Source organism: Carettochelys insculpta, chromosome 27, assembly GCF_033958435.1.
Source record: "Carettochelys insculpta isolate YL-2023 chromosome 27, ASM3395843v1, whole genome shotgun sequence".
Classification (NCBI taxonomy): domain Eukaryota; kingdom Metazoa; phylum Chordata; order Testudines; family Carettochelyidae; genus Carettochelys; species Carettochelys insculpta.
In genome coordinates, this window is record NC_134163.1 from 8,413,235 (window position 1) to 8,426,586 (window position 13,352).

The 13,352-nt window shown below is 47.5% G+C and overlaps 1 protein-coding gene across 1 annotated transcript in view; it reads left to right on the forward strand.

Moving 5' to 3' along the window:
- Positions 1 to 731: 731 nt before the first annotated feature.
- The window catches only part of ATCAY (ATCAY kinesin light chain interacting caytaxin), a 31,254-nt gene continuing 18,633 nt past the window's right edge, over positions 732 to 13,352 (forward strand). Inside the window, exons 1-4 of the mRNA XM_074978270.1 lie at positions 732 to 739; positions 4,811 to 4,869; positions 7,351 to 7,572; positions 13,031 to 13,216. Of these exons, the coding sequence (XP_074834371.1) occupies positions 4,833 to 4,869; positions 7,351 to 7,572; positions 13,031 to 13,216 (445 nt within the window). The 5' untranslated portion in view covers positions 732 to 739; positions 4,811 to 4,832. The remainder of the gene's footprint in view (positions 740 to 4,810; positions 4,870 to 7,350; positions 7,573 to 13,030; positions 13,217 to 13,352) is intronic.

Below are 13,352 nucleotides of genomic sequence, written 5' to 3' on the forward strand. Positions count from 1 at the left end.
CAGTCACTTGCCCACCTGAGCGCATGGCTGGGCCGTCAGAATTTAGCTGGCGTTGGACAATTTATTTAAAGTTATTTTCACCCTCCAGACAACTCCTTTCTGGTGGCCTTTGAGCCTCATCCTGCTGCTGGGTGAAGTGCTGAGCAGTTGTAGTTGCTCAGCTGCAGTTAACCCACCTGGCCGCACCTGGGTGGGCTGCGGCTGCAAAGATCCCAGCTGAGCGAAGTGAATGTAACGCCTTGCAAAGGGCAGGGTGTGAACATCCCCTGCAGGCAGCCGGTTCATGGGGTGAATTTTCTGTTCTCTGGCAGCAAGGGGAAGGGAGCTACCTCCCTGCTGCATCACTGGGCTGATCCCTGTCCTCCAGGCTAGGAATGACCCCCTCCCTCCCTGACGGTTTAATCTCCTGGCTACAGTCTGTCTCAGCTGTTTGTGTGACTCCAGCCCTGTGATGCTGTAGTGATGCCAGAGGGAGGGTGTGGGAGCATGCTCATTGTGTCTCTAGCTTCCATCTAATCACAGCACAGAGAGGCTCAGGCTGTGTGCGCTGGAGAGCAGGGGCCTTATGTGATGAAACTGGCCATCATATGATCAGGACAGAGCAAAATGGTGGTCCATGGCCCTGAGAAAAGCAGCTGTATTCAGGAAACTCCAGAAAAGGGAAAGACTCGTAAGCTAGCTGTGTGGGAAAGGAAATCCAAAGGAGGAGGGCTGTACCCTGGGAACCAGGAGCTAGCAGGTAAGGAGGACCCCCTCCGTCCGACCTGTAGGGAGATTCCATTGCTAAATGGAAATGATCTGAAATCCCCCATCAGGATGATAAACCTCTGAGTCACAGGAAATGAGTATTCTGATACACACAAGCCAGGTGGCATTTTTCTGACGGTGCATCACCCGAGGGTCAGATCGTGATCAAATAACCAAGCAGGGGGTTGGGGGGAGAGAAGAAAGAAAGAAAAAGAAAATGAATTTGCATGTGTGTGTCTCCATCTGTTCTCTGTGGATCTTTTGCACCGATATAGGAATATTCTTATTTCATAGAATCACAGACTCATAGAATCCGAGGGCTGGAAGGGACTGCAGGAGGTCACCAAGTCCAGCCCCCTGCCCAAAGCAGGATCAACCCCAACTAAATCATCCCAGCCAGGACTTTGTCAAGCTGGGACTTAAAAATCTCTAGGGATGGAGATTCTACCACCTCTCTCGGTAGCACATTCCAGTGCTTCACTTCTCGGGGAAATAATTTTTCCTGATATCCAACCTACACCTCCCGCTCTGTAAGTCCAGACCACTGCTCCTTATTCTGCCATCCATCACTACAGAGAACAGCCTCTCTCCATCCTCTTTAGAAGCCCACTTCAGCATGCCTGCCTGCCTGTGCTGGACCTTAGAGGCAGGGCCGCTGTGCCTTTAATCAGAACTCAGACACAATATACAACAACCCAGCTCCACGGGGATTATCTCTTCATCTAAATATTTATAGCCGTTAGATAACTTGACAGGCGTGTCAGTGCAGAAGGGCGTCTCTGGAGGGCATGTAGGTCTATCCTCCTGGCTAGAATGAATCAGGTAAACCATCTACTGGGTTGCTCTAAAATTGGCCCATTCTCTGGGGCTCAGTCCCTGAGTTTCCAGTGCTTCGTACCACAGCTTCTAGCAAGCACTGGTTAGTGAAGCACCAGTTGCAGTCTGGGTTTAGACAGAGGGGTAAGGCACACAGCCTGCAGTTTGGTACAGCACGAGGAACTTCAGAATAAGGAGCATTCTCTGCCAGTGTAGCTCAGCCGGGCAGACAACATGGGGAGAATGTGGCTTAACGTGTGGGCCAGATTCTGAGCTCACTTACAGCAGTGTGGATCCACTGGCTTCCTCGAAATGAAACAGGACTTTGCACCGGTGGGAGTGAGAGCAGGATCTGGCCCTGTCACTTGCCTCTGAGAGCAAAGCTTTCCTTTACACTGGGGTTTCTGACCCTCCTGCTAGGAGCAAGGGACCTGCTAAAAATCAGAGGCTGAAACTCTTTGCCTCTGGAGCTGAGACAGTGGCATGTTTTAATTTAATTGGGGCTATGCATCTCCCAGAACTGGAAGGGGCCTCAGGAGGTCACCTAGTCCAGTCCCCTCCCTCTTGGCAGGACCAAGCACCATCCCTAACATCTATTTGCCCCAATCCCTAACTGGCCTCCTCAAGGATTGAGCTCACAATGCTGTGTTTAGCAGGCTAATACTCAAGCCACTGAGCTACCCCTCCCCCTATCCTGCATAGTACAGGGAGTGGGAGCACTGGTCCTTTACTCCCCAAGACAGGGCTGTAAACTCCTGTGTGGTGAAATGTCAAGGTAGCTAAGAAGGCTAACAGCACATTAGGGTGCATGAGGAGGAGCATTGCCAGCAGATCTAGAGAAGTTATTATTCCCCACTATTTGGCACTGGTGAGGCCTCATCTGGAGTATTGCATCCAGTTCTGGGGCCCCTGGCATAGAAAGGATGTGGATACATTGGAGCAGGTCCAACAGAGGGCAACCAAAGTGACTTAGGGGGCTGAAGCACATGACCTATGAGGAAAGGCTGAGGGACTTGGTCTTATTTAGTTTGCAGAAGAGAAGAGTGAGGGGCGATTTGATAGCAGCCTTCAGCTTCCTGAAAGGGGGGCTCCAAAGAGGATGGAGAGAGGCTGTTCTCAGTAGTGAGAGGTGGCAGAACAAGGAGCAATGGCCTCAAGTTACAGAGGGAGAGGTCTAGGTTGGATATTAGGAAAAACTATTTCCCCAGGAGGTGGTGAAGCACTGGAATGCGTTACCAAGGGGCGGGGTGGAATCTCCATCCCTAGAAGTTTTTAAGTCCTGTAAGTGTGTTCTTCACATGTAATCAAGCAGCACAGCTCATTGGATTGATCACAAAGAGCAATAATTTAGTAGCTGAAACATCAAACTTGGAATTGAACAACTCCTGATATCCCAGATTCAAATCTCCATAGGTCGGGCACAGTCCTTCATCCTTCAGAGGATGTGAACATCAGTATAATAAGGGAGAGTGAGGAAGCCTCTTGGTCCTTTTGGGGAGTAAAAGAGAGATCGCTGTAGTTTCTTTGGTTAAAATATCCACTTTCCTTGATGTGTGGCTGTTCTGTCTCTGGCTACTGCCTTACACCCCAGAAGTGGCTGCACTTCATGGGATGTAATCTGGGCGTGGGTTCATATAGATACTTCCTAAAGCACCTTGGGCTACAAAATACTGTAAAATTCATGGCAGTTGATTAGGTTGTTCCCAGGCAAACCACTCATTGATTCCAGATGAGATGGACAGAACCAAACTCAACTCTTTGGCCTGGTAGTCATGCCCCGGCTGAAAGGCAGATTAGAGAATGAACTGAGAATGGGCATATTTTCCCCCGGTGCTCTCCAGAGCACCATCAAAGACCTGCTATCCATCACTGCCTGCATGGTGTGTAGCACCACCTGCCCATATGCAGATGGTCAGCGATGAAAAGTCAGCTGAGCCATAAATTCATATGTCAGTATCAAGTTTTAGCTTATAAAGCTCCTCTGACACCGAAGCCCTAGCCACCTGAAGGCCTCTTCTAGTTCTACGGCCCTGCCCAACATCTTGGTTTAGCCAACCTAAGTCTGTTGTTCTCAGTCCTTAGATTTACACTAACCCAGTCTCAGGCGAGGTCTTTTCAATCCAGAGCCCTGTGATTTGAGTCTCTCTTTCTGAGGTCCTTCACTAGCTACTTCTTGTAGATACGTCACAAGCTAAATATGAGTCAACAGTGTGATGCTGTTGCAAAAAAAGCAAACATGATTCTGGGATGCATTAACAGGTGTGTTGTGAACAAGACACGAGAAGTCATTATTCCGCTTTACTCTGCGCTGGTTAGGCCTCAGCTGGAGTATTATATCCAGTTCTGGGCACCTCAGTTCAAAAAAGATGTGGAGAAACTAGAGAGGGTCCAGAAAAGAGCAACAAGAATGATTAAAGGTCTAGAGACTGTGACCTATGAAAAAAGGTTGAAAGAATTGGGCTTGTTTAGTTTGGAAAAGAGGAGATTGAGAGGAGACATGATAGCGGTCTTCAGGTATCTAAAGGGGAGTCATGAGGAGGAAGGCGAGAACTTGTTCTCTTAGCCTCTGAGGATAGAGCAAGAGGCAACGGGCATAAACTGCAGCAAGGGAGGTTTAGGTTGGACATTAGGAAAAAGTTCCTAACTGTCAGGATGGTCAAACAGTGGAATAAATTACCAAGGGAGGTTGTGGAATCTCCATCGCTGGAGATATTTAAGAACAGGTTAGATAGATGTCTATCAGGGATGGTTTAGATAGTACTTGGTCCTGCCATTGGGCAGGGGGCTGGACTCGATGGCCTCTCGAGGTCCCTTCCAGTCCTAGTGTTCTATGATTCTATAATTCTATGTGACAGGTCCTAACTCCTTTTCTGCTCCCCTTTGGGGCCACGCTCCAGAGCTTTTTGCATTTATGACCCATCTCCTCTTCGCTCCTGGGCACCCATTCAGAACTGACCTCTTTCGCTGGGAGGTGGGTGGGAGAAGGCATTGAGTTACGGATCATTGATTCTGTCCTGCTTGGTATTGGGGTGGGTGGCTTTTTCCACATAGATTTTCAAACGAGCGGGTACCTTGTGTTTGACTGATGGGCTTGATACATATGATGGGCCCCATATGTTCAAACACAGTCGTTACAAAGCCCAGGGAGCTGGGATGAATGGATTTTAACGGTGACATGTCCCGCTAACCGTGCTCTTTTTGCCTCTGCACCTGGGCCCCTGGACCCTCGGCTGTGGCTGATTTGCAGACCCCTCCCAGAAGAGACAGGAATGGACTCCCTGGCCACAGCGGACGAGAACACGTCCTGTAAGTATATTTGCCCTCTGTGCTTAGATAAGAGTGGAGGCAAATTCCCTTCAAGTCTGGGCAAAAAATCTTGCATGGGGGGCCGATTTCAAGATCAGAGTGAGTGTGTAGGGGGGAAAAGAGGCATTTTCCCGGGTGCTGCGTGCTCCCACTGGAAATGTAGGTGCACAGCCCCTCTGAGCTATGTCCCACCCCTGCTTCCCTGTGAGAGGGACGTCCCTTGGCCTCCATCCAGCTGGCGGCCGGCTTGGGACACGGCTGCGTCCACAGCCTCAGGGAGCCGCTGCCAAGCAGAAGGGAGATTTTGACTAGTCAGACGGTCATGGATAAGCTGAGCCATGACCGGCATAATTCACTGCGTTCATAACTGCCTTCAGACTGGACTGCTCGTTGCATTTATTTGACTTGAGTTTTGCCATTCACCTGGGCTCCCCCAGAACAGAGCAGATCCAGCGGTTACACCCACTCTATGAGCAGACAGAATATTACCAGTAAGTAGCATTTGTTTAATGGGGAGACCAGGGTCAGTCCTGGATTCCAGTGCTTTTTCTGATCAGCTTTTTCAGCCAGCTCCCCGCCCTTCCCTCCAGCCAATCCCATGGCTGGGGCTGCCAAGGTGCCGGTACTCAGTACTGGCAAGTAGCAACACAAAAGAGTGCTGCTGGTTACTATCTATTATCTGCAGCGCTGTGGCAGTTAGGAGCCCTGACCTGAGCTGGGACTGGGTGCCGTACGGTGTGGTAGGCGCTGCACAGACATAAAACAAAAAGAGGGTTGGTTCAGTGGCCCCAAACATCTTTGTTCCTTCACTGTATTTTAGCAGATTAGTTTATCCTCTAAGGAGAATTTGTTCTGTTCAGCCCAGAGCTTTGGTCTCTGCAGCTTTTGCTGGGGTTGGCTACTGATAGCAGACTTCTAGGAGAAGAGAGGCATGCTGAGCTTACTAGACAAGATTTGAGAGAACAAGTGACTGGGCTAATGCCATACGTGGAAGTCAGTGGCAGAGCCAGAATGAGACCTCGGTACTTCCTTCATCACAGCCAGAGGTTTATTGTGCTGCACCATGCTGCCTCCTCTGTCAGTCAGTCAGAGACAGGGTTCCAGAAACGGAAACAGGAAAACAATCGTCAGGCTCTTAATTAAGCTCTGATATGGGATCTAGCATCGTTAGACCCCAAACCGGTCCAGTATTTTAAGAGTATTTTCAGCTGCAGTTCCCTTCTTGGCATAGACAGGGCTCTTCATGCCTCAGTTTTCCCATCTGTAAGATGGTGATAATGATTCTGACTTGTCTCCTGGGGTCTTGTAAATATCAACTAATTAACATCTATTTTGAAAAAAATGGAAGGTACTATGTTAATGCTAAGGGTTATTAACAGGATAGACTCTTGTGCCAGAGAAAATCCAAGTTTAATAATTTGCCTGGCTCAGCAAGGAAGATGGAATTCCATAGTTCTGAGTGAAGGGGATTAATTTAGTGAGCACCTACAAAGTATTTTGTATTGTATAGGGCATATGGCCTCCTTGGAACAGAGCGCTGGCAGTCAGGACACTTGTGTTCTGCTCCTGTATCGGGGCTGTGACTCACCCGCTTGCCTTGGACTCGTGTTTAACATTTCTATACCTCAACTTAACCTCCTCCCCCTTAAAATGGGGCCAAAAGCACAGGTTTTTGTTGCCCGTCTCTGGACTTTTCAAACAAGGAAAGCACTGGTTTTTTTTTTAAAAATCTGCACCATCTTTTATCGTAATCAGCCACTTCTATGAAAAGAAAATAGAGGTTAAAATTATTCAACAAAATTATTTCCTATGAACACAAAATATGTCACAAAGACAACTGAAAAATAGTTGGTTGTAGTTTTGTCGTGTCCTGATTCAAATAAATATCTATTTAGTATAGGCTGTATTACAGTCTAGGGTTGCAGACATAAGATGGACCAGAGGGGACATACTGACCATACTGTGAAGCAAAACAAAGGGAGGTAGAATTAAATAAATGTATGAAGAGAAGCACTACAATAAAATGCTTTAGTGAAATCTCTAAAATAGGAGAGAATAACCCTGCATGTTTTATATCATAGTAACAAACCTGAAGCCTATTAAAAGGACAATACTGGGAAATTCAAATTTCTCTAATCTTGGGGCATGGCTGTTTTGTTGTAATAAGAGGAAGGCTAGTATATACTAATTCCAGGAATGCTTTCTATAGGAATCTGTCACACTCCATCTTTGAAGCAGGATCAGCTTTCGAATCTGCGCTTGTTTCTTTTCAATCAGCTTTTTAATGATCTGTGAGAACAGAGCTGAGAAAGGGTGGAAGAGAAAATGGTCTAGTTTTTAAAGCCAAGGAAAGTAGTCAACTGGCTCAAAGTCAAAGTGGCAGGACATGAAAGAAAACTGTGTCTGCTGCTCACATGCAAGAATCTAGCTGGGCCAATGATCAGGACAAAGCTGTGGTTTAACTTTCCCCTTTTCTTGCAGCTCCCCCGAACACTTTGAACTTTAACGGGGCTCATCGGAAACGCAAGACACTGATAGCCCCGGAAATCAACATTTCCCTGGACCAGAGTGAGGGTTCCATCCTGTCTGATGACTTCCTGGACACGCCTGATGACCTGGACATTAACGTGGATGACATCGAAACCCCGGATGAGACGGACTCCCTGGAGTTCTTGGGCAATGGGAATGAACTGGAATGGGAAGGTAAAAGGCAAACCGAGGAAGGATTTCACTAGCCCTCAGTGCTGGGCTTGAATTAACTTCAACCCTCTTTCTTGTGACTCTGCTGGGCTGTTCCGCAGCTCTGACACCCAGCTGTCTTGCACACAGCCTCAGCTGTTGTCACTTGTCATCGCTTCAGTGAAGTCACTGGAGCTGTGAGGACTGAGACCAGGGCTGCGGCAAGGGCTGGCGTTGGTGATTCAGAAGAGCTCTTCCCGCAGAGAGGTAGCTGGCTTAGTCTGTATCTTCACAAGCCCAAACACAAGCAGTCCTATGGCACCTTAAAGGCTAACGATCTTATTTGTTAGGTGATGAGCTTTTGTGGGATAGACCCACTTCTTCAGATCCCTGTGCTAATGCTACAGTGGTGGCTCTATCTCGTAGATTAAGCACAACCCTGAGGTCCTAGCGACAGGAGTTAATAAAGAGCCTGTGCCACTTCTCACAAGAGCCACAGGTCGTTATACCCCACCTCCCTCCCTTCCCTCTCCAAATGCCAGAACACAAACATAAGAACGGCCACACTGGGTCAAGCTGATGGCCTATGTAACCCAGGATCCTGTCTTCTCTCGGGCCAGTGCCAGATGCTTGGAGGAAGTTTCATTCAATGGCTAGTTTGTAAATTGCTCTGTGGGCAATTTGTCAAGTGATCCATCCACCGTCATCCAGTCTCAGCTTCTGGCAATCAGAGGTTTAGGGAGAGACGGGATGCGGTTGTGTCACTGACTATCACTACTAGCGGCTGTTGAAGGGCCTGAACTCCAGGAAGGTATCTCGTTTGGTTTTGAATCCAGTCATACCTTTGGCTATCGCAATGTCCCCTGGCAATGAGTTCCACAGTTTGACTAGGCACTGTGTGAAATGCCTCCCTATGTCAGTTTTAAACCTGATGCCTATTAATGTCTTTGGCTGACCCCTGGCTCCAGTGTTGTGTGAAGTGGTAAATAACACTTCCCTCTTCACTTTCTCCAAGCCTGCCTCAATTTTATAGATCTCCACCATATCCCCCTGTTGTTTCTTTTCAAAACCCAGCAGCCTCAGTCTTTTTAATCTCTCTCTTATGGAAGCTGTACCAGACTCCCCCTCATTCTTGTTGCCCGTCTCTGGACTTTTTCCAATTCTACGATATCTTTTTTGAAACAAGGTGTCCCGAAATGCACTCAGTATTCAAGGTGTGCCATGGATTTACAGAGTAGAATTATGCTATTTTCAGTCTTATTATTTCTCCTTCCTAATGGTTCTTAACATCCCGCTAGCTCATCTGACTGTCAGTGCACATTGAGGAGATGTTAGTTTTTGTCTTTCGCTAATTGTTTTTTCAAATTATTTTGGGGTTTTCTAATTAAATTTTACACTTCACTTGCCAGAGTTTATGCTGCTTTCTATTTCCCTCAGTAGGACTCTCTTTTTGTCTCTGACTGCCTCTTTTACAGAGCTGCTTTGCCATGGTGGCACTTTTAGTCGTCTGACTCTTGTTGCTGTTTTTAATTGGGGGTAGACATATAGTTTGAGCCTCTGCTAATGGTATTTTTTAAAAACATTCCACACAACTTGCAGCTGTTTCGCTCTCAGGATGTTCCTCTTCGTTTCCATTAAACCAGCCTCCCTCATTTTTCTGTAGCTCCATGTCTGGAAGTTAAATGCTACTGTGGTGGGTTTCTTTGGTACTTTCCTCCCTACAAGGATGTTAAATTTAAACACATTACTGGGCAGTTCAGCTGTTTTCACCTCTTGGACCAGATCTGCGTATCACTTAGGACTGAAGAAAAGATTGCATCCCCTGTTGTATGTTCCAGGGTGAGCAACGTCAATCAGCTGCCGTTAGTGGTGTCTAGGAATTTTCTTTCTGCAGCCCATCCTGAGGTGACATGTTCTGAGACAATAGAGAGATAGCTGAAATCCCTCATTATTACAGAGTTGTCTGATTTTGTAACCTCTCTAATCTCCCTGTGCATTTTACATGAAGCCTGCTGGTCAGGTAGTCAGTGGGTTATTCCTACTGCTGTTCTCGAGATTTCTATCCATAGCAAGGGTATAGTACTTTTGAGTCATTTAAGATTTGCACTGTATTTGACTCTGGGCTTTCTTTCACACATAACACCACTCTCCAGCCAATGTGACCCACTTTGTCATTCCTGTACGTGTTGTTCCCCATAGACTCATAGAATCCTACAGCTGGAAGAGACCTCAGGAGGTCATGGAATCCAGCCCCTTGCCCAAAACAGAATCAACCCCAACTAAATCATCCCAGCCAGGGCATTGTCAAGCCGGGACTTCACAGAATCACAGGGCTGGAAGGGACCTCAGGAGGTCATCTAGTCGAGCCCCCTGCTTCAAGCAGGATCAACCCCTACTAAGTCATCCCAGCCAGGACTTAAAAACCTCAAGGGATGGAGAATCCACCACCTCTCTAGGCAACGCATTCCAATGCTTCACCACCCACCTGGTGAAGTAGTTTTTCCTAATAACTAACCTACACCTCTCCCTCTTCAACTTCAGACCATTACTCCTTGATCTGCCATCTGACACCACTGAGAACAGTTTTTCACCCTCCTTTTTAGAGCTCCCCTTCAGGAAGTTGAAGGCTGCTATTAAATCACCTCTAAGTCTTCTCTTCTGTAAACTAAACAAGCCCAAATCCCTCAGCCTATCCTCATAAGTCTTGTGCTCCAGACCCTTAATCATTTTTGTTGCCCATTTTGTTAATTAGCATTCCTAGTTCTTCCTGCTTATTTCCCATCTTCTCTCATTACTGTACAGACATCTCAGTTACGGATTTGATTGCCACCTACATTCTTTCTCCTTTTATCCCTGCTGTAATGGCCCAGGCTCTACTTAAAAACCTCTAGGAGTGGACGTTCCACCACCTCTCTAGGTAACGCATTCCAGTGGTTCACCACTCTCCTGGGGAAATAGTTTTTCCTAATATCCAACCTACACCTCTCCCTCCGTAACTTCAGACCATTGCTCCGTGTTCTGCCATCTATCACCACTGAGAAGAGCCTCTCTCCATCCTCTTTAAAGCCTCACTTCAGGAAGTTGAAGGCTGCTATCCAATTGCCCCTCAAAACAGTGTCCTGTCAACAAAACAGCCTTGTAGACACTCTGGGGCCCTTTTTGTTGACAAACAGGGCTTCTGGTTCACTGGGCAGCCCTGTTTGCAGACTTTCCAGTCAGCCGTTCTGTCAGAAGGGTGCTGGGCAGCCTGGCTCTCTCTGCCGACACAGCAGATTGCTCTTTTGATCCATTTTTATGTGCAATCTGTCGCCAGAAGTTTTGCTGGGAAATCCCTTCCGACGGTCAGTTCTGCTGACAGAGGCTTCTCATGTAGACGTGGCCTTCCTGTCCCAAACTCTTGTGCAATGTTTCTGGGCATCCAGCAGGGAATGCGTTTCAGTGATGGGTGCCCATGGCTAGGACTTGACCTGGCATAGGGTTTGTAAAGCTCAGAAGGCTCCTTTGTGAGCATATGCACTACTATATTATTACTATGGCCCCTTTTCATTTTGAGAGACAGTGGTTAGCAGTGGCAATGAGGATCTATGGGCAGTGTTTGACTCTGCAGCCTCTTTCATGGCTTATCCGTCCAATATTGGATTTGTACGGTCGATTGCAATAACCGCATGTCAGTCTATTTCCGACTTCTGGTGTCTGAGAGTTTTGCCTTCTAAGACGAAGTTCTTTTGTGTGGCTTGCACTTATACTATCGAAGGATGATGTGCCCTGTCGTAGCATTTCAGTGATGGGTTCCCATGGCTCGGACCTGACCTGGCACAGGGTTTGTAAAACTCAGAAGGTGCTTTTCTGAGCATCAGCACTAGAAGCAGTGTAAAAAGAAATTATTGTTTGTATTGTACTATGGCTAGAGCCCTGTCGAATTCACAACCCTGGAAAAAAAGCGTCACGGACCTTGAAGTCTGGTCTCCCCACAAAATCTGGGCTTGTGTGTACTTTGCCTTCTGCTGTGTGATAAACGTAAGCAAATCCAGCATCTTACAGCCTGGGGGTCCCGATGCAAAAGGGGGGTTGCTTGATTATTGTAGGGAGACCATGGTGTTGCGTCCCTTACTTCTGCCCTGCTCCTAATGGTAGTGGTGCCTTCAGATCTCAGCACCCAATTGGTGGCTGCTCTCTGCCTGCCTAGCTGTGATGTTATAACTGGGCAGGGATAGCTTAGTGGTTTGTGCATTGGCCCAGGGTTGTGAGTTCAATCCTTCAGGGGGCTGTTTAGGAATCTAGGGAAAACACTTTTTTTAAAAAAAAAGTGGTGGGGGGGTGCTTGGCCCTGCCAAGAGAGCAGGGGCTGGACTCAATGACCTCCTGAGGTCTTTTTCCGCTCTGTGAGATGTGTGTCTCCATATATTATATAGTAAGTAAGGGTGATGTGACCACCCTCCCCTGCCCACACACACAATACCTTTCCAACCCCACTAGAGTCTTATGAGTTTTCCAGGTTTGCATTTTGCTGTTTTTTAAAATAATATTCCTGTTTTCGTAATCCACGCACTCTTAATCTGGATTTTAAAGCGTGTCTACAATAAAACAATACAGCCGCACAGTGGTATTTGCGACACTAATGCCTCAGTGTGCAGACAGTCACGACAGTGATGGTAGGTGGTCACCCCCCATTGGCGTTAATCCATCTGCCTAAGAGTTACTCACTAAATACCACCCCAGGGTTACACTCATAGGTATAAAACAACAAGAAGTCCTGTGGCACCTTATAGACTAACAGATATTTTGGAGCATCAGCTGTCGTGCATCTGATGAAGCAGGTCTTTGCCCACGAAAGCTGATGCTCCAAAATATATGTTAGTCTTTAAGGTGCCACAGGACTTCTTGCTGTTTTTGAAGATACAGACTAACACGGCAACCTCTCTGGTACTTGTCACTCACAGGTATTTTATTAAATGCCACTGTTGGATGAGAGGAGAAGGGGAAGGAGGTCTCAAGCACACGCCCCCCCACACGCACTCACACGCTCCTGCTCTCAGGCACACAGACGAACTTCCATGGGTGAAGAGTTGCATAGGGGACAGCGGGTGTCTGGCTGCGGTCATGAATCTGGGGTGACCAGATGATTGCATGGCCCTCTTGTCAGCATGATCTGTTAATAGCCCTAGCGGTGGCTAGAAAACAAAGCTTACAGACAGTTATAGGCCTTATATCTGCCTTGTACTGGGCTAAGTGGAGGCTTTACGTAACAGCAGTAGGCAGGTCAGCAGAAGATTTCTTCCATCGCCCCAGCACTGTCTACACCACGGGTTAAGTCATCGGAACTGTGTTGCTTAGGGAGCATGTGGATTTTTCACAGCCTGAGAGACAGAGCTACACCGTTGTAAATTTTCAGTGCAGCCCAGCCCTTTGTTTCAGCCATGTCTAGAAAAGCACCTTAGACGTCCATCCTGGTCACCAGAGCTTTTCCCTTTCCCTCTTCCAGATGATACACCTGTGGCCACAGCCAAGAACATGCCTGGGAACAGTGCAGACCTGTTTGGGGATGGGGCGGTGGAAGACGGCAGTGCTACCAATGGGAGACTCTGGAGAACGGTTATCATCGGGGAACAGGAGCACCGCATTGACCTGCAGATGATCAAACCCTACATGAAAGTGGTGACACACGGAGGTGAGGGTTTGGAAGACCAAGGTGCTTCTGAAATGCACCAGCTTTCTGGTCTTTCTTTCCAAATGTTGTTGTTTGGGATGATAGGGCTGGAAGAGAGGTAGCAACTGGTTGCTTTGGCCCCCCGCAAGGAGAGACC